Consider the following 21,471-nt stretch of genomic DNA (forward strand, 5'->3'; position numbering starts at 1 on the left):
CCGGGCAGGCACATACGGGAGGAGGCGATCCTTCAGAGAACCTGGCCCCAAGCCGTTACAGGCTTTGAATGTTAAGACCAGCACTTTGAATTGGGCCCAGAAATGGACTGGCAGCTGGAAAAGTCATTATTTCTCTACACACCAGCATCCAGAATCCCTGTATTTGTGGGCAGGTCAGGGATGGATGGAGTAGTAATCCAGCAACATTTGGGGAGACTTTCTCAGCCCTACCTGGAGATGCTAGGAACTAAACCCAGGACCTTTGGCATGTGAAGTTGGTGCTCTGCCACTGAGCTCTGCCCTCTCCTCACGCTCTGCCCTCGCCTGTGTCTTTCAGCTGCCTGATAGGTTTAAGTTTGCCCCAGAGATGGAGGCCTATGTCGACTCGTTCCTGGAGGGATGCTGCGACCCCGCAAAGCAGCTGGCGGCGATGATCAGCTTCTCCACCCTCACCAACCAAGGATACCCGGTTGTGCCCACCTTCTGGAAGGTGGTGCGGCATTTGCTTCCCTCTGCGTTGCTGCGGTACATCGCCTGGCTCCAGGGCATGTTTCTCAACCCGGACCTGGACAGCTGCGTGGATTTTGCCACCAAGCGGCAGCAGCAGAACGAGAAGAAAACAAACGTGTGAGTCTCCTCGGGGCCGCCGCTGTGGGAGTGCGAGATGGGTGATAGGGGGCATCCTTCCTGGGTATTAAGCGGCTTTCTTGCGAGGGCCGACGGGGGCTTGTCGACTGGGGCTTTTGCCCTACTATTAATCCATGGGGGTGGGGGCGTTTGGACTATTTCAGGCTAGGCCCCCCTTCCCAGTTCAATGTGGGATGGTGGTCAGTTGGTTTGGCCAAATAATAATGATAAGAAACTGCTGTATACCGAATCAGAAGCTTGGTCCATCTAGCTCAGTATTGCCTCCAATGACAGGCAGCGGCTCTCCAGGTTTTCAGGCCAGGGTCTTTCCCCGTCCTACTTGGAGATGCTGGGATTGAACCTGGGACCTTTTGTATGCAGTGCATATGCTCCACCACGGAACTTTTATTTGTTTGTTTGTTTATTATTTCATTTTTATACTGCCCAATAGCCGAGGCTCTCTGGGCAGGTTCACGAAATTAAAACAAAACAAACATACAGCAGAAAATACAGCATGAAATAGAATAGATGAAAACTACAGAATAAAAATACAACCAGAGTAAAACTGGCAGCAGTGCAGATATTTAAGACGCGATAGCAGATTTAAGGCAGCAGAGCTAAACAAAACTGGAATGTAAAAATGCTAAAAATGCCTGGGAAAAGAAAAAGATCTTTACCTGGCGTCAGAAAGAATACAAAGTTGGCGCCAGGTGAACCTCTCTAGGGAGTTTGTTCCACAACTGTGGTGCCACAGCAGAAAAGACCCTTTTCCAATGGATCTTCCCCAAAGATTAGCAGCCATAGGATTGTGCCCTAAGAAGCCGTTTCACCCAGGCCAGTAATTCATAGCTTTCACCTTTAAGCTGTTTTGGTTAGCTAGATTATGTCATTCTGGAAAATGAGAGAGGTTTTGCTTCCCATGGGAAAGAGAGCTCCCCTCTCTGGGCTGGGCAGATGTCACCCATCAGCTCCTGAATTAAGCTGAGGGAGAGCCATAAAACCCAACCTGCAGGCTTTGCGCTTTGGTCCCACTCCATGGGGGAAAGCGCACTACCAGCCTGGAGAAGCTCTAGGGATGAATTCTTGTCTGTCTTGGGGACCCTCAGACCCCCAGCTGTGACAGCTTCATTGGCTGATGAGAGGTGTGAGCTTTCTTTGCATATTTATTCTGCATCTATTTTTTGTCAGTAAACTGTCATCCTTTTGCACAAATGGCTGTATTTCATCTTGATAATCCAAAAGTATCTAATTTGACTGGGCCCGGACAGAATCAGGACCCCTGTGCGCGCGACCGCCATTTGCATAATTCCCCACAATGCAGCGCTGGTGGGCATGTTGTCTGAGCATGGCATGGTGGGAGGTGGCTTTGTATCCACCCTACAACTGCTACTGCAAGTCGTGCATTGTAAGGTAGGTGTGAAGCCACCCATGCCGTGCGCCGGGTTCGGACAACTTGCCAACCCACGCTGCGTCGCAGGGAATTGTGCAAATGGCGGTTGCGGAGGCAGGGGAGAAGACATGATGGCTTCTTCTCCCTACACAATCGTCCAAATCCAGTCAGAGTCCGTCAGAGTTGCAAATTTTCTTGATTCTAATGCGATACAAGGCCCATGTCTGCTTTTAAGTACCCAGTTCTTTTTGTCAATGCAGTGAACTGACCGGGCACTGTGTAACGCGGCTGAGGAAATGGATCATTGCCCGTCTCATAGGGATCATTGAAAATCCGCAGATAAAGAGGGAAGAAGAGTTTGTTACCGATGTTGCCAGGTAAGAGGTGAAGGCGTTTTTAGTTTTTAGCCCGGCTGTGGGCATCTAGGTAGGTTCTGCTGCTGAAGGCAATTTTAATTTGCTCAGTGCTGCTCATCTTCTTTTATTGTTGTGTTTTTAATTGTGCATTTAATTTACTTGTTTTTATGTGACGTCTTTAATTAAGATTTTGTTTTAATCTGAATTTTACTTTTAGCCGCCTTATTATTTATTATACTCTGTGGTAGCCAGTCACGCTGTTGGTGTAAAACATGGGTGTGAAATAATAGTACTATTGTATAGACAGAATGAGTTCCCAGTGCTTCACGTCCTTGCTTCCAGTGTGATACGAGGTGAATGTCTGCATTTCTTTATATCCTTCCTTTTTTTGCTCTTGCAAGGAACCCAAGGCAGCTTACACGGTCCTCTTCTATTTTGTCTTCACAACAACCCTGTAAGGTAGATTAGGTTGAGACTCTGTGACTGGCCCAAAGTCACCCAGTGAACTTCATGGCTGAGTGGGGACTAGAACCCAGATCTCCTGAATCCCAGTCCAATACTCTAGCCACTACACCACACTGGCTCTCACCTTGAGTGCCATTCTTTGGAAGAAAGACGGCACACAAATAAAACATTTATTTATTTACTGTACTTTTAACCTGCCCAATAACTGAAGTTCCCTGGCCCAGTGTACAATACGTTAAAAACATAAAAGACAAACATTTAAACAAGGAATAAAAACAGTGCAGAATAAAACCAAGTTAAAACTACCACCGAAGAACAAAACTTTTCCAGCACCTAAAACCAGCAGCAGAATAAAGTACTAAAAGCACTTCTTAAAATGCCGTGGAGAATAAAAAAGGTCTTCACCATAACGTAGAAACAACCACAATGTAGGCTCCAGGTGAGTCTCTCTGGGGAGAGCATTCCACAAACAAGGTGCTACCACTGAGAAGGCCCTCTTGGAGTCCCCTGCCTTGCCTTGTTGGGCGGGGGCCCCTTGAGGAAGACCTCAGGTGATGATCTAATGTCCAGGTAAGTAAATATCAGAGGAGATGTTCCTTCAAATAAATAAACAGGAGCTTGCTGAGGGAACAATTCATTCTATATCTGAGACAGCTGAAGTGCCTTCAAGCAAGAGCTACAAAGCCGCCATCTTTGAATGGCCAAGAGGATGGCTAAGGTTGCCTGGCAATTGTTACATTACCCAGCATCCCATTGGGGTTGAAGCTGTGGTGACAGCAAGCAGGACCTGGGCAGGAGGCCAGTGTCTCTTCCATGTGGTGGCTGTTACAGGCTCTTCCTGTCCTGCCATTTTGGTGAACCTGACAGATGGTGAATACGGGCATATTAAACTGCATGTTTGTAACATCCTATTGACTGATGACGAGAATTTTTTTTCACTCCTCAGCTTTCTAGTCGGGTGAGGGCATGTGGTAAAAATGTCCTTCCCTAATTGGCAGGGCGTTACTGACAACTGATTTTACAGGTGGCTCCATGCCCACTGTGATAAGATGCTAGTGCCGTGCCAAAAATTTTGGTTCCTTTTCGGTATTTCTTGGATGGGTGAGTGGGGGCAAAAACTCTGGCGAAAGAGGCTGTGAGAGGTGAGAATTTCGAATAATTTTCTCCTTCCGGAGGAGGACAGGATTTCAGCTTATCTGTTTAAGCATAGGCAGTGGCTGAGAGGTTGTCTTTCTATTTTTTATGCTTTTTAAAAACACCCCCTCACATGCAAGAGCCCAGGACTCTTCTCCAGCTTGGCCACTGTTTCTGAACTTCCAGGAAACCACATGCCCTCTCCCTCTCCAATAAGCATTCAGGAAAAGCTCCAAGGCTGTAGACACTGCTTTGGAAAGCACAAGCAATTGGGGATTTTAGAGTTTTAGAAAAATTCTGCTCTTCCTTGCAGCAACAGAGAGCAAACAAGATAAGCATTTTTCTAAAGCTCCAAAAGGCCTATTTGTTCTTTGCAGAGAAGCTTTTTTTGCAAAGAAGCTTCTGCAAGCTGGCAGTTCTTCCTGAATGCCTGTTGGAGAGGGAGAGGTCACGTGGTCTTGGGAGTTCAAGAAGTGCTGCCAGGCTGGAGAAGGTTCTCGTGCTGGTGGTGTTTTTCAGATTCAAAAACCCCCAGAAGATCCTTCAGCCATCTCCAGGACTTTAAAAGGTGTGTGGAAACCCTGTCCCCCTCCCCAAGGAGAAAATTCTCCAAAACTCTCCCCCTCCCTGCGAAAGAGGGAGAAAAAACAATGCCTCTCTCGCAGGGAGATAAATTTTTTCCTAAAATAGAGGGCAGGATTTGGCATAGCACTATAAGTTACCACCCAGTGAACAGGCGCCCCTCTTTGCCCAGAACCTAGCTTGTAGGTGTTAAAGGCAACCAGAAAAAAGAGTCTTGTGGCCCCTTATAGACAGACTTATTCTTAGTCACAGTAAATGTGTTAGCCATTGTAAATTTGTGACCACTCAATAAAGTCTTGCAACTGCAATTGCCTCACAGGGCATATGTGGGTTGCCACCTCTCTTACTTTCTTCAGATCCTGGAATCTTATGTAGCAAAACTCTTAAATCTCCTGACCCTAGTGTAGCCAATCCTAAATATGTGTAACTGGATAAAACATGCATCCTTTCCTATGTGTAGCCCTTCCTCAGTTTTCCTTCCCTTCCTGTGTCAAACATTTAGATTGTAAGTTCCTCAGGGCAGGGACCTGTCTTCTGCTACTTTGTAAATCACCATGCTTATTGAAGGCGCAAAATAAATAAGGAAAGGCGCAATCCTATGTTCAGACAAAAAAGGCCTACAACTCCCAGCATTGCGCAAACCGAGCAGCCCCCGAACATGTAATTTGCGCAAATTTCTCCAATGTTGCGCACGTTCCTGCCATAGACATAGGCTGATTCAGTCTACAGGGGAATGCTGGGAGTTGTAGGCCTTTTTTCTGTCTCAACATGTGTAGGATTGCGTCCTAAATAGTTTTTGAGGTGCTGCAAGATTTGTGGATCACTGCCTTGTTGTGGCGAAGGGGCTTGCGTAACTCAGTGAAGCCATAAGCTATGCCGTGCAGGGCCACCCAAGACGGACAGGTCATGGCAGAGAGTTCTGACAAAATGTGGTCCACTGGAGAAGGAAATGGCAACCCACTCCAGTATTCTTGCCAAGAAAACCCCATGGAACCTATCACAAGGCTAAAAGATATGACGCCGGAAGATGAGCCCCTCAGGTCGGAAGGTGTCCAATATGCTACTGGGGAAGAGCAGAGGGTATTTCCAAGTAGCGCCAGAAAGAGTGAAGCGGCTGGGCCAAAGCCGAAAGGACACTCAGCTGTGGATGTGTCTGGTGGTGAAAAGAAAATCCGATGCTGTAAAGAACAATATTGTTTAGGAACCTGGAATGTCAGATCAATGAATCAAGGTAAGGTGGAGGTGGTCAAACAGGAGATGGCAAGATTGAACATCGACATCTTGGGAATCAGCGAACTAAAATGGACAGGCATGGGCGAATTTAATTCAGGTGACCATCATATCTACTATTGTGGGCAAGAATCCCTTAGAAGAAATGGAGTAGCACTCATAGTCAACAAAAGGGTGGGAAAAGCAGTACTGGGGTACAATCTTAAAAATGATAGAATGATCTCAGTACGAATCCAAGGCAAACCATTCAACATCACAGTAATTCAAGTCTATGCCCCAACCACTGAGGCCGAAGAAGCTGAGGTTGATCGGTTCTATGAAGACCTACAACACCTTCTAGAACTAACACCCAAAAAAGATGTCCTCTTCATCATAGGGGATTGGAATGCTAAAGTAGGAAGTCAAGAAATCACCGGGATAACAGGCAGGCATGGCCTTGGTGTACAAAATGAAGCAGGACAAAAGCTAATAGAGTTTTGCCAAGAGAACATGCTGATCATAGCAAACACTCTTTTCCAACAGCACAAGAGGCGACTCTACACATGGACGTCACCAGATGGTCAATATCGAAATCAGATTGATTATGTCCTTTGCAGCCAAAGATGGAGAAGCTCCATACAGTCAGTAAAAACAAGACCTGGAGCTGACTGTGGCTCAGATCATGAGCTGCTTCTTGCAAAATTTCGGCTTAAATTGAAGAACGTCGGGAAAACCACTAAACCGTTCAGGTATGACCTAAATCATATCCCTGAAGAATATACAGTGGAGGTGAGGAATAGATTTCAGGGATTAGACCTGATAGACAGAGTGCCTGAGGAACTATGGACAGAGGTCCGTAATATTGTTCAGGAGGCAGCAACTCAATCCATCCCAAAGAAAAAGAAATGCAAGAAAGCCAAGTGGCTGTCTGATGAGCTGAGGAAAGAAGGGAAGCGAAAAGCAAGGGAGAAAGGGGAAGATATACCCAACTGAATGCAGAGTTCCAGAGAATAGCAAGGAGAGACAAGAAGGCCTTCTTAAATGAACAATGCAAAGAAATCGAGGAAAACAACGGAATGGGAAAGACTAGAGATCTCTTCAAGAAAATTGGAGATCTCAAGGGAACGTTTTGTGCAAAGACGGGCATGATAAAGGACAAAGAAGGCAGGGACCTAACAGAAGCAGATGAGATTAAGAAGAGGTGGCAAGAATACACAGAAGAACTATACAGGAAAGATCTTAATGTCCCTGATAGCCATGATAGTGTGGTCACTGAACTTGAGCCGGACATCCTAGAGAGTGAAGTCAAGTGGGCCTTAGGAAGCATTAGTAACAACAAAGCTAGCGGAGATGATAGTATTCCAGCCGAGCTATTTAAAATCCTAAAAGATGATGCTGTTAAAGTGCTGCATTCAATATGCCAACAAATCTGGAACACTCAACAGTGGCCACAAGACTGGAAAAGGTCAGTTTACATTCCAATTCCAAAGAAGGGCAACGCCAAAGAGTGTTCAAACTACCGCACCATTGCGCCCATTTCACATGCCAGCAAGGTGATGCTCAAAATCCTACAAGCTAGGCTTCAGCAGTATGCGAACCGAGAACTACCGGAAGTACAAGCTGGGTTTAGAAGAGGCAGAGGAACTAGAGATCAAATCGCCAACATTCGCTGCATCATGGAGAAAGCAAGAGAATTCCAGAAAAACGTCTATTTCTGCTTCATTGACTACGCTAAAGCCTTTGATTGTGTGGATCACAACAAACTGTGGCAAATTCTTAAAGTGATGGGAGTACCAGACCACCTTACCTGTCTCCTGAGAAACCTGTACGAGGGTCAAGAAGCAACAGTAAGAACCAGACATGGAACAACCGATTGGTTCAAAATTGGGAAAGGAGTACGACAAGGCTGCATATTGTCACCCTGCTTATTTAACTTATATGCAGAGTACATCATGAGAAATGCCGGGTTGGATGAATCAGAGGTCGGAATTAAGATTGCTGGGAGAATTATCAACAACCTCCGATATGCAGACGATACCACCCTAATGGCAGAAAGCGAAGAGGATCTAAAGAGCCTCTTGTTGAGGGTGAAAGGAGAGTGCAAAAGCTGGTTTGAAACTCAACATTAAAAAAACTAAGATCATGGCATCTGGCCCCATCACTTCCTGGCATATAGAAGGGGAAGAAATGGAAGCAGTGACAGATTTTACTTTCTTGGGCTCCAAGATCACCGCAGATGGTGACTGTAGCCATGAAATTAAAAGACGCTTGCTCCTTGGGAGGAAAGCTATGGCCAACCTAGACAGCACAGTAAGAAGCAGAGACATCACCTTGCCAACAAAGGTCCGTCTAATCAAAGCTATGGTTTTCCCAGTAGTAATGTATGGCTGTGAGAGCTGGACTATAAGGAAGGCTGAGCGCCGAAGAATTGATGCTTTTGAACTGTGGTGCTGGAGAAGACTCTTACGAGTCCCCTGGACTGCAAGGAGGTCAAATCAGGAAATCAACCCTGAGTGCTCATTGGAAGGACAGATACTGAAGCTGAAGCTCCAATATTTTGGCCACCTAATGCGAAGAGAAAACTCCCTGGAAAAGACCCTGATGCTGGGAAAGACTGAAGGCAAAAGGAGAAGGGGACGGCAGAGGATGAGATGGCTAGATAGCATCACGGATGCAATGAATATGAACTTGAGCACGCTCCGGGAGAGAGCGCAGGACAGGAAGGCCTGGCGTGCTATGGTCCATGGGGTCACGAAGAGTCGGACACGACTGAACGACTGAACAACAACAACAAGATTTGTGGTGCTTATGTTGCTGCCTGGTAGCCTAGAGCCCCGTTTGGCCTTTCAGAGAACTGGTGATGCCAGCTGGGAGCATGGCCGCGTTGCATCACTCTTCCTGTGCGTCACGTGACCAGGCTAGCATCTGCACACACAGCATGCACGTCTGCAGGAAAGAGGCCTCTGCACACCATGTTGTCAGGGTGGACACTGAGCCCATAGAATCCCAGGGTAGTTCTGATTCTGAGGAAGAGCAGTCGCTCCTGGGAGTGGAGCGCGCTCCTCTTTCCCAGGGCCAACAGCTGACGGAGATTCCTCCCACCAGTATTCCTAGCTTAGATAGCAGTCCAGGGAGTGACAGAGCGCGGGAAGCAGACTTGGTGGACGCGCGACGCCGACGCAGAGAGCGGCACCAAATGGAGGGCGCAGAAAGGAGGCATAGTGCCCGGTTGGCGTGCAAACAACGGCTGCGCCCAGAGGATCCAAGGGAAAAGGGGAGGGACTCTCCCTAGTCCTTAAATTCAGGGGTCTGCCAGTAATTCCCTTTCAAATGGGGATCAGCTGTTCCAACTTAGGGCATAGGTACTCTGCTGCTCATATCTAGTTGCTAACGGTAGAGTTGTTAAGTTGTAAAAGAGGAATAAAGCTTTGAAAAGAATCCCTTTGTCTGTGTCTGGACTTGGCTACTGGATTAGACTGAGAGAGGCCTCCAAGGAGCTCTTGACACATGTTAGTGTTCACATCGCCAGTTATTTGAACGCCCAAATAGGGCTTAGGTTTCCCTCTGCTGTAATCCCCTCCTTCAATCTTTCTGTCAGGGGTGCTTCTGAGCGCAGGGAGTGGGAAAGTAGTTCAGAGTCTGAAGAAGAACCGCCAGACATGGGGAGGTATGTTCCCAGACTAGTCCAGACTTGGCGAGGCAGGCTCCTTGGGTTTCAGAGGTGCAGGAGGGAGGTCCCTTTTCACCACCCCCACCGCCCCGTTAGAGATAGCGAAGAGGGATAGGCGGTGTTTGGCGAGTCTGAATTAATAGATGCAGGGTGCAGATGCAGAGCCACGAGGGAAGTGGCCGGGGCAGGCTCACTAGCCTAACTTAAGGGGTGGGGGGAGGTCTCTCTCTCGTGAGACTTCTAAGTGCCGCCGTTCACACAGGGCCAATTGGGAAGACCTCCTAAGTTCTGCCCTGGCCATCTCCCTCGTTGCCCTGCGTCTGCGCCTTGCATCTATTAATTCAGACTTGCCAAACACCGCCTCTCCCTCTTCGCTATCTCTAGCGGGGGGCGTGAAGAGGGACCTCCCTCCAGCTGCACCTTTGAAACCTGATTAGCCTGCCTCGCCAAGTCTGGACTAGCCTGGGAACATACGTCCCCCATGTCTGGTGGTTCTTCTTCAGACGCTGAACTACTCTCCCACTCCCTGCGCTCAGAAGCACCCTTGACACTTTCTGTGAGCATGAGGACTGGAAACTTGCTTTCACGTGAAAGCTGGCATCCTTGAAGTTACACTGGTTAGAATCTACTCCAAGCATCTAGAGCAGGGTTGGACAATTTGTGGCCCTCCAGATGTTTTGGCTTACTACATCCATCAGCCCTAGCCAGCATAGTCAGTGGTGAGGGATCATAGGTGTTGTGGCCCTCAGCTGTTTGGGCCTACAAGTTGCCAACCTCTGGTCTAGAGGTTCTGTCAAGGCCCATCCCTCAGGAACGTTGCTTTCTGTCGACAGCATGCATTACGAAGTCCGTGTCTTCTTCCAGGTTCTGCTTCTTTCACGCTTTTTTCGAGACCAAGAAACCGGCCCCAGAGATAACGGAGACGGAAGCCACCCCATCAGTGCCTCTGAACGAGCCGTCTCGCGCAGCGACTGCGGACTCGTTTTTCAGGTATCGACTCTGCTGCCTTGCCAGCTTGGCTCAACGGATAGACTGGTTTAAGGGAGCCCAATGAATGGGGCCCCCTGGGGAAACCAGAGCTGGGGGAATGTGGAGTGGCAGTTGGAAACAACAAATCGGGGGTTGGGGGAGAAGGAAACGCAGTGCCCGTTTGGGGGGAATGGCTGGCTGCAATCTGGAACAGGAGCACTCCCGCTAGGAGGGGGATTTGCTGCAACATTTTGTTGCAGGTCCACTTGTACCTATCATAAGAACATAAGAAGGGCCACGCTGGATCAGACCAAGGGTCCATCTCTAGCATTTTGTTCACACCGTGCCAACCAGCTGTTGACCAGGAAACCCGCAAGCGGGACATGAGTGCAAGAGCACCCTCCTGTCCATGTTCCCCAGCAACTGGTGTACATGGGCTCACTGCCTCTGGTTCTGGAGGTAGAGCCATGAGCCATCAGGACTAGTAGCCATTGATAGCCTTCTCCTCCAGGGATTTGTCGAACCCCCTTTGAAAGCCATCCAAATTGGTGGCTATCACTACATCTTATGGTAGCAAATTCTGTAGTTTGACTCTGCACTGTGTGAAGAAGCCCTTCCTTTGATCTGTCCTGAATCTCCCACCCATCAGTTTCATGGGAGGACCCCTTTGGGTTCAAGTATTATGAGAGAGGGAGAAAAATGTCTCCCTGTCCACGTTTTCCGTGCCATGCATTATGGTAAACGCGTAAACTCATGCTTCAGCCAGCTATGCTGGAGTGCCGTTTTTAATCACAATGTTCTCCGCAGTTTGCTGCAGCACTTGAACACAATGCCTGCCCTGGGGGACTCGGCCAAAGCGGAAGAAATGAGGAAGAAGCACCAACACGGCTTGACCACCGGCGGGGACCCGTGGATCTATCTCGCCGTCCAGTATGCCAATGTCCTGCTTTCTCACCCGAAGCATGTCAAGGCGGTGGTGCCGTTCAGCAAGGAAGATCGATTCGCCTGGGACCGGTAAGAGCCACCAAGGGGGTCTCTCAGCCGTGTAAGACAACCAGGAACATTTCTGGCTGGCAAGGAAGTCTGTGTGTTGAAAGAGACTGAGATCTTGTTGTTGCGGAGAGCAACCCGGGTGGTTAAACCTGGGTTGGGACTGTACTGCTTCCAACTAGAGTGTGTGGAGAGGGGAAGGAGACTCGCATGATTGGATGCTCCTCCAGACCAATACAAATAAATCAATGCTTTGTCATCTGTGGCGCCCCATCTGTGGAACTCCCTCCCCAAGGAACCCTGCCTTGTTATCTTTGGGGTGCCAGAGACTTTAAAAATATCTTTTCCCGGTCCATTTAGATACTTTTGTGGCATTTGCCTCCCGCTATTTTTTTAAAACTATATCAGCTGTCAGGGTAGAAACTGAGCCCATAGAGCCCCAGAGCAGTTCTGATTCTGAGGAGGAACAGTGGGAGAGGAGGCAGCTCATCCCTCACAGGCACAGCAACTGGCAGAGATTCCTCCTGCCGGCATTCCTGAGATAGATAGTGACCCTGGCAGTGAGGGAGTGCGGGAGGGGGGCTTGCTAGACACTCGACGCAGACGCAGGGAGCGACGAGCGATGGAGGACACGGAAAGGAGGCGTAGTGGCCGTTTGGCGCACTAGCAATGGCCGCCTCCCATGGACCCAAGGGAAAGAGGGAGGATCTCTCCCTACCCCATAAGTTCTGGGTCTTCAAGTGACTCTCTTTCAAACAGGGATCAACTGCCTATTTGAAGCTTAGGCCACTCTGCTGTTCCTTGCTTTCGTCGCTGGTGATCAGCATCTGAAAGAGTCATTAAGTTGTAAAAGGATTAAAGCCTTGAAAAGAATCCTTTCGTCTGTGTCTTGAGTTGGCCATTGGAGTCTACTGAAAGAGGCTGCCAGGGCGCTCCTGACATCAGCCCTCCCCAACCTCGTGCCTTCCAGATGTGTTGGACTGCAAGCCCCATGATCCCCAGTCAGCATGGGGATCATGGGACTTGTAGTCCAGCACATCTGGAGGGTGCTGGTTGGAGAGGGTTGTACTATAATTTTGCAATTTATTTGTCATTCGCTGCCCCGCGTTCGATGACAACAGGCGTAGAGACGTTAAATAATATTCACAGCGTCCCTGTCTTGGCTTTCCCCGTCCCCCGTCACAGAATGCTGCAGATGGTGGAAGACTTGCGGCGGAGAGAGCAGCTGAGCCCCAACTTGAAGACTGCCGCCTTCCAGCACCTGCTACTGCTAGTTGGCATTCACCTCTTCAAGGTAATACCAACCACACCAGAAGCCGCTTTGCTTTGGGTGTAGCTTTGCATTCAGTTCTGGCCAGAATTCCTGACCGTATAATAATAATTGGGGGGGGGGGGATCTGTTGGATAGGTCTGGCTCCCCTTGCCTTCCCACGACAATTTCCTGTAGCCTCGGTCGACGGGGGAAGAGGTTGGGCAAGCAGGCACTGAAAGGGACAGGCGAACGAGCGATGTTCGAGAAACATTCTCTTGCCGCTCGTCTCACGCCTGATTCCTGTTCATGTTTGCGGTCGCTGCTCGCTCTGCACGAGTGGGGAAATGGCGCAAATCGAACAGCAATCGCACCTGAAATTTGCGCAGATTTCCCCAAAGTTGCGCATGTTTCCGCCATGGACTAAGAAGCGGGGCTGAGTCAGTCTCCGGGGGAAAAGTGCGCAAATTAGGTAATTTGCGCAAAATTGAACTGGGAAAGTTGCACAAATCGAACGAGAGCGCGTCTCAGGCCACTGGTGGACATTTTCGGCGGACACGTGCTTGCGCTTGCGATCGCTTTCGGGGTTCCGAACAGGGTATTCTCTTACGTTTTGCGAGCAGAGGACAAATTCTCATATATGATTAAGCACACACTTTGTCCATCTTCCTGACCGCCTCTTCAGTTTGGAGAGAGCTGGAAGGGTCTCCTCCTTGCCTTCCACTTCATCGGCTCCCAGTTTCATCTGCTTTCTGTTTCTCTTGCTTGTGAGTAGCCACTGTTTCTGGGAGAAAGCGTTCGGGCATCCCCACCTTCGCAACGAGGCTCTCTGTCACTATAACTGTCAGGATTCCCTTGGCCCCCTCTTTCCTCAAGCACTCACAAACATACAAAAAGAGAGGCTTCAGCCTCAGGCCTTTAATGCATTATTCTCAGGTTCATTACAGATGCAAATCCTCGAAGACTCTCTGGCTACAAAGGAGTGCCTCCAGGGCATTCAAATGGGATCACCGAAAGTTGCCCGCCATTTGAAAGGGTGGCTGTCTGGCTAGGCTGACGTAGGGAGGGAGATCCTACCCTTCGTCTGCTGCTCCCTGCATAGCTTCTCATGCATAGCTAACCGGTTTGAACGTCTAAGCTCAGCCCCTGACGTTTCCCTCTTAGCTCTGTGTCTCCGCCTGGCGTCCCTTAGGTCACAGTCCTCAATCCCCCCCTCCTCCTGCTCGCTGCTTCTCACAGAGGGGGGCAAGGAGGAAGCTTCGTGCCCGGCCATCTGGGAGTTGGTAACCTGAGAAGCAAGCCTACCCGCATCTGAACTGGCCTGTGGAAAACCTCCCCCAGAGTTCTGGCTTCTCCTCTTCTGAATCTGAGCTGCTTACTATCTCCCCATGCTCAGAATCAATCCTGATAGTTAACCTTTGGCCTGTGTGGACAGCAGGCCACTCCCTGCAAGTTTTTTGGCTCTGCACCTCTTCTAGCTTCCCTTCTGGGTCGGCATCTGCTCCCTCACATATAGAAACGACCAAATTCAAATGTACATACAAATTGCCTTCCTACCAGTGTGTCCAAGGACAGGTACGTGGGTCATAAAACGCTCAAACCAGCACAGCAGTTTCCACAAAAACACGTTAAAATATAAAAGCAGACAAAAGCACAAACAAAACAACCCAACTTTAATTTGAGCTTTGGCCACAGACTTTCAGACCTGTTTCTGTGCCTGTACAGTGGCACTGCAGGATGCCCGCTGCTCCGGGAGTTGTGGAATGCTCTGGGAAGACCGTTTTAGGAAATCGGAGCACCCCCAAACCCTTTGCCTTGGGAGGAGGTATCAGGGGACAGGAAGATGATCTCCCAGGGCTGCTGTGAGGATAATATGGAGACGAGGAGGCTGACTTGAGCTCCTCCAAGAAAAGTTGGGATAAAAATGTGGTAGTAATAATGTTTTGACTTTCTTTCTGTTTTGGTTCCCCTGCCCCCACATGCCCACTCTCTCCCTCGATTCACACACAATTAGTCTCCTGCGGAGTGTGTGAACCTCCTGAACGACCTCCAGAATTGCACCAAGAGGGCCTTTGGTGAGAAACCCAAGAAGAAGGAGAAGGTCACAGCTGGTGAGTCTCCATCCCAAAATGAATGATGGGAGCTTCAGGGCAGAGAAAAGGAAGTCCTTCTGCACAGAGTTTATAGTTAAACTATCCACCTCATTACCGCAAGATATAGTGATGACCACCAACTTGGACGGCTTTAAAAAGGAATGAGAGGAACTCATGGAGAAGGCTATCAGTGGCTACTAGTCATGATGGCTATTATGACCTTTAGTGTTGAATGCAGTGTGCTCCTGAATGCTAGTTCCTGGGGAACATGGGTGGGAGGGTCTGTTGCGCTCATATCCCGTGTCTTGAACCTGGGGCCTGATTTCAGCCAGGCCCCACGCTAAACAGGTTCGAAGGTACCAGTATGACTCGTGTCCACTTGTGTGAAAGAATGATACGGTTTATTGATGGAAAATGATGATAATAAAAGCAAAGGAAAGCTTACACATGCCCCTCAACTCAGAGTTGGAGTTTCTCCAGGTGTTGTCCCGGGGGCTGTTTATCTGAGCAGGTAAACTTTCAGACGAGAACAGGTAATGGACAGATCTGACCAGGATTTTATAGGGCTTGTCTCACTGAGTTAAAGACTGTCACAAGACACACACACTCACAAGGGGAGCCTTACTCTCTCTGAGAAAGAGAGTTTCTCACAGCAGAGAAGGAACATTCTTATCAGCTGCCCAAGCACAAAATGTACGGGACAGGTGCTGTGCGTGATCTAACTTTGGTGTTCGTAGCAAAAAGCACTGACCTTCACTACAGCTGCGTTCAGAGAAGAAATCTAGTAAACTACCCAGTATACAGGGCTATACAGGTCTCTGTACTCTACAAACAACATAGAGGACGCTGTGTAAGATCACACCTGACTCCTCCCTGTTCTTCTGAAACCAAATCCAATACATCCTGCTTGTAGGCTTCCTGTTGGGGCATCTGGTTGGCCACTGTGAGATCGGAATGCTGGATTAGAGAGGGCTTGGTCTGATCCAGCAGGGCTCTTCTTATGTTACGTCACCTATAGGCTGGTTGCATCACATGCTGGGGGCGCTGAGATTGTGCGTGCTGTTTTTGCTCTGCTCAGGTGGTGAAGAAGGCCCCGACTGGGTGGAGGTGATTGTAGAAGTCCTCCTCTCCCTTCTAGCCCACTCCAGCGGGCTCATCCGGCGGGTTTGCAAGAGCGTGTTTGGACTCGTATGCCAGCACATGACGCAGGGCGCCCTGCAGCTCATCTTGGACGTGAGTTACGGCTCTGGAGGGATCCTTGCTTTATTACTAGAACTGCCAGAAGTCTTGAAAGAAACCGTAATTGATTGAGGATTAAATCGGCATATCCTTGCATATCGATAAATCAGTACTTGGACTCGATGGCCTTGTAGGCCCCTTCCAACCTTACTATTCTGTGATTCTACTGATGGGGAAAAAGTACTTTCATTTAGATTGGGGGTGGGCAGAAGGTAGGCCATGATCTATTGGTTGTAGAGATAGTATGCCTGTGTACCCCAGTTGCTGGGGAATATGGGCAGGACAATGCTGTTGCACTTGTGTCCTGCTTGTCGGTTCCTGGTCAAGGGTTGGTTGGCCACTGTGTGAACAGAATGCTGGACTAGATAGACCTTTGGTCTGATCCAGCAGGGCTCTTCTTATGTTCTTACCTCTGGGTAATTTGCATTAGATCACCAAGGTTTTCCAACTGCCAGTTGTTTAACAGCAACAGCAAAAATGTCCTCCCCCACCTGCTAAAATTTGATGGTTGAGATGGAAGAAAACTGGCGGGGGGGGGAGACACAGGATGTTGGTGGGTACTCAGTTCTGGTAGTGAAAACAAATTCCTGGGCTGAGCAGGTGCTCAGTACCTGTGTCCCAGTACTGGGGAAAAGGCGGGGTATAAATAAATACAATAATAATAGATTATTGGAGGAATCAAGTTGGAAAGTGGAGCTCGAGGAGCTTTCATCAGCTCAGCCCCCAGACACTGTTTCGTCTTCTGCCAGCTGGCCTGACTCTGTGCACGATGAGTCGGGCCAGCTAGCAGAATTTCCGTAATTTTTTGTATTAAAAAACATTTGTGTAAATTTCAGCTGTAAATTGTGCGAGCTTGCACAATTTGCAAGCTTGCACAATTTGCAAGCTTGCACAGTGTGTGCAATTTACAGCCGAAATTTGCGCAAATTAAGCGAATGCACACAACTTGCTGTCAAATTCGCACAAAGTAAGCAGATGAACACAACTCGTGGCCGTGATTTGCGCAAATCTCTATTTGCGCAAATTACAGCGAAGCCAGGAAAAATGTGTTAAAAGCCCCCGGAAGTCGGGGAAACGCACGGCTCAGGTCACAAAAGCAAGCCGAGTCGGGGTTGCTGTGGCAGTTGCTGGGCGTGCCACAACAACAGACATTCCTAGGTCAGAGGCACCTTTGCTCCTTAATTCCAAGAGTATGTTCTCCCTGCCACTGCTGTTTAGCACCTGCCTCCAGTTGGTGGACCTGGGGTTTCTAATAAAAACCAAAGTAGATCCCACAAGCCTGACGTCCTGGTTTAGATGATGACATATGTGTCACGGTGGACTTACTCTGAGAAAGGTATTCCCTTGTGTGAGTCAGAGAGAGAAGGGAGGGTGCCACTTCTATGATGGGTCCTTCAACAAAGGTTTGAAAGCCATACTGATCACCTGGAAATATACATATTTTAAAAATTCTCTCCAAGGTCTTTGACCCACAGCAAGACCAGGATGAAGAAAGTGCCGTTGTCGTGATGGAAGAAACTCAGAAGCAGCAGAAGAAGAAATCTTTGCCAAAGGAAGCGGTAACTCCTGTCGCACACCTAAGATTGCTTTCCTTAGTGACTTTTGTAAATATGATAAACAGAGTAAATGTGGGAAATGGCCATTATTCATGTGATAGTTCCAGCAAGGTGACTTTTTAGTTTGGGCGATATTTATTTATCTGTAAAGACATTTCTATACTGCCTTTCAACCCGAACAAGGCCCCTCCAAGACGGTTTACAAAAACATCCTGCGATAAAACCCCTTAATAATGGAATTAAAACAGAGCATTAAAACCAAAAGAGCGGAGTTAAAACCTTCAATCTCAAATTAAAAACCACTAAAAGCCAGGCAGAATAAAAACGTGTTTGTTGCTTGCCGAAACGTCATCAAGCAGAGGGCCAGTCTAACTGCTCTTGAGAGGGAATTCCATAACCAGGGTGCTCTCACAGAAAAGGCCCCGTCCTGCATTCCCACCAACCAAATCTCATTTGGTGATTGGACGTGCAATCATCTACTGCGGAGACTGCTGTAACCTATGGGCAGAGTCATACAGGAGAAGCCAGTCATTCAGATATAGGCTTGCATATCCGTGTTTCTGTGGTCAGACATGGGCCAAGTTGGACAACCTGTCCTGTGTGTACCGCAGGGGTCCCCAACCCCCAGTCCGCGGACCGGTACCAGTCCGTGGCCTGTTAGGGACCGGGCTGCAGTAGGGGTGTGGGAACCCCCCCTTACCTTGGGTCCGTGGGGGGGGAGGCAATCCGTCCCTCCCCCCCACCCTGGAATCCTCGCTGGCCCTGGCTGGCTCCGCTCCGCGGCAAGTCCGCAGAACTGCCAGCCAGCTCCAGCCCTGTTCTTTGCAGTAATAGCCTATTACTGCAAAGAACAGGGACGTAAATGGCGTCCGCTACGCGGATGCCATTTGTGTCCCAGCGGCCAGAAGTCCTCCCCCGGCCGGAGCCAGGGCCAGTGAGGATTCCGGGGGTGGGGGGAGGGATGAATCGCCCCCCCCCCAGACCCAAGGTAACTTGGGTCCCCACACCCCTACTGCGGCCCGGTCCCACCCCCCCACCCCCGGTCCGTGGAAAAATTGTCTTCCACGGACCAGTCCCTGCTTCCAAAAAGGTTGGGGACCACTAGTGTACGTCATTGGGTAGGAGGTTATGTGACTGAATTAACCTCCCTCGCGCTTTGGGCAGGGAGGTCACAGTTCCAAACTGTGGTTCAGAGCTGCTTACTTGTTTGTTTTCCATTTTCTCTTTTTCCCACTGGAGGCTGAGCACCAGCCCTAACTGTGGTTTGTCATTCTAGACATCGTGCGCAACCGTGGTTGACTTTCCTTAACCATGGTTTGGTGTGATACTTCTCTGAGACTTGTCGTTACATGCGAACTGGATCAGTGATGAACCCTGCCCCCTCATTTCCCCACCAGCACCCTTCTATATTTACCCCTCGAAAAGTTGGAGCCTGAGCCAAAAAGAGATTGTGTGTCGTAGCTGAGGGAAATTGGATCTCTCTTTCTCAGCAGAGCAGAGATGGTGGCGGCGGCGAGAGTTCTTCTGGCGAAGACAGCTCTGAAGAGAATGACAGCGAGAGCGACGCGGAAGATACGGAAGCTCAGGAGACGGAGAGTGAAGGAGAGGAGGGCGAGGCAGACGAGAACTTCCGTGCCATGTTGAGGAGCGTTTTACAGGCAGGGAATGCGCTGGTAGGTCTCGAAGGAGATGTGGGAGGCACAGAAGGGTTTGGCCTTGCTTTTCCAACAAGAAGGCTCTGTCCTCTGCGCTGAGGGAACCCAAATTCTGCACGGAGGAAGAGGAATTCTGCAACCTGGAAATGTGTATATACTTTCCTGGTTGGCCACTAGTTTTCTGGAGGGTGATATCAGGGTCTTGGCTGGCACTCCCTAAAGCAGACCGCCAGCAACGGTGTGGCAACGTATGTAGAAAAAATATGTTCTGGTAGTGCTAATGAACATAGGAATGGCATTAGATTTTCACTGGGTCATGCAGAAAACACATTTTGATGATGAGTGGCTTGCATCCTTGGCAGGCTGGAGAGCCATTAAAAAAAAATGGCAGTGTTCAGTGGTCACTGAGCATGCTCAGTCCTCATTGGGATTTTTTTGCCTCCTCCCCACCTTTTTCTAAAGAGTTGTTTGATCTTCTGCTAATCCAGGGGTCCCCCAAGCTGATCCCTCTGTCTTGTGTGCGGATGGTTCTTTTTTTGGCTACGTAAGATCCGGCACTTAGCAATTTGATTTTGAGTGTATATCAGGGGTGCACAACCCAGAGGCTATCTGTACACAGCTAGTCTGGTGAGGACAAGGGAGAGGGCCTTCTCTGTGGTGGCCCCCACTCGGTGGAACTCCCTCCCTAGAGAACTCCGCCACGCCCCCTCTTTAATGAGCTTCCGACATGTATCGGAAGCTTGGTTGTTCAGGCAGGCGTTTGGGGTGGGCTAGGGAAATTTTAGAAAATGATGTTTTAATGTGTAATTTTATTGTTTCTAAATTGTTTGTATTATTATACATCACCCAGAGTGGCCAGGTGACCGGCCAGATGGGCAATTAAGAAATTTAATAAGTAAATAAACAAACAAACAAAATACATTATACTTGACATCTGAGGTCGTCCTCTGGAGGCCTACTCCGAGAGAAGCTTGGAGTTGTAGGCCTTCTTTCCGTCTTAAAATAGGGATTGCGCCTTCCCTTATTTATTTTGCTCCATCAATAAGCACGGTGATTCACAAAGTAGCAGAAGACAGGTCCCTGCCCCGAGGAACTTACAATCTAGATATTTGACACACAGGAAGGGGAGGAAAACTGAGGGGGGGTACAGGGCAGGTGTCAGCAATAGGTTTCCCTGGAGCCCATCAGCTGCCTGAGGTTGAGTGCTGATGCCAGTCAGACATCACCAAATATAATAATCTTGGGCTACATAGCTTGATGTTATGTCTGAACGACTTCTGTGTGTGTATGTGCGCGCGCACAGAGCAGGGGGGACAGCTTTGGTCTGTGACACAGGGAATGGGGCCTCTCACCCTTCCCGCGAGGCCGCTGTAGCCCTTCCTGACTCCACCTCAACTAGAAACGAACCCCAGTTCTTAACTGTCTAGGTTGATTTTCTGGCACCAACCTGATTGTGACCCCATTTCGCTTTCCTAAAAAGAAAAAGGATCATTTTGACTATTTTTTTAAAAATCCAAGGATGGAGAGGACAGCGACGAGGACGTCGATGACGAGACCATGATGTCCCTCGACGAGAACCTGTCTGCCCTCTTCGCTGAGCAGCAGAAGCGCATCCAGGCCAAGAAGGATGAGAAGGAAAAGATGCGGAAGGAGAAGATTTTGCGCCGGGAATTCAAAATTAAGGTGTGGGGGGGGGGGGAGGCTTTCCGACGTGAGCACCCGTAAGAGGCCTTTGCACCTTTCCTGAAGCACACGAAGTGAGAACTAATTGTCGTATTTTTAATATTTTAAGGAAGCCATCCTATGCACGTTTGGACAGAGGAAAGTCCTACAATTCCCAGCATCCCTCCAGCCAGGTATGCTGGCTGGGGCATGCTGGGAATTGTATGACTTTTTTCTATCTAAACATGTGTAGGATGGCGCCCTTAAAATATTTTTGAGGCAAGGCTCTCTTGGTTGGCCTGCCCCAGCCCGGTGCTCTCCAGATGTGTCAGAAGTCTGGTCCCACCATCTCCATCCAGCATGGCCAATAACGGTGCTGGTTGGGGATGATGGGAGTTGTAGTGCAGCACATCTGGAAGGCCCCAGATTGTGGAAGGGCAACCTAGATGCAGCTTAAAACTTGAAAACATAAGTGAAGCCCTACAGTAAGACGAGAGCACATAACAATTCAAAAGCGGCAGTAAAACCACAAGCTTATTAGGAGGTTTGCAAAGACCACAGACCCATTTTGTTCCTGACAGGGGGGCAGTATCTATTTTTTAAAATTTATTTATTACATTTATAT

General features: G+C 48.9%; 1 protein-coding gene across 4 annotated transcripts in view; it reads left to right on the forward strand.

Annotated features, from left to right (window-relative positions):
- The window catches only part of MYBBP1A (MYB binding protein 1a), an 84,743-nt gene that overhangs the window by 17,987 nt on the left and 45,285 nt on the right, over nt 1-21,471 (forward strand). For 3 of the 4 annotated variants that reach the window (XM_084823092.1, XM_084823095.1, XM_084823094.1), the window contains exons 9-18: nt 338-627; nt 2,278-2,394; nt 10,298-10,423; nt 11,210-11,416; nt 12,578-12,686; nt 14,656-14,752; nt 15,813-15,967; nt 17,434-17,532; nt 19,020-19,202; nt 20,703-20,867. In XM_084823092.1, the coding sequence (XP_084679218.1) occupies nt 338-627; nt 2,278-2,394; nt 10,298-10,423; nt 11,210-11,416; nt 12,578-12,686; nt 14,656-14,752; nt 15,813-15,967; nt 17,434-17,532; nt 19,020-19,202; nt 20,703-20,867 (1,548 nt within the window). The remainder of the gene's footprint in view (nt 1-337; nt 628-2,277; nt 2,395-10,297; nt 10,424-11,209; nt 11,417-12,577; nt 12,687-14,655; nt 14,753-15,812; nt 15,968-17,433; nt 17,533-19,019; nt 19,203-20,702; nt 20,868-21,471) is intronic. The other variant, XM_084823093.1, reaches the window with a different exon arrangement.

This window comes from Heloderma suspectum, chromosome 16, assembly GCF_057233095.1.
Source record: "Heloderma suspectum isolate Gila_16-S chromosome 16, 16-S_ref, whole genome shotgun sequence".
Classification (NCBI taxonomy): domain Eukaryota; kingdom Metazoa; phylum Chordata; class Lepidosauria; order Squamata; family Helodermatidae; genus Heloderma; species Heloderma suspectum.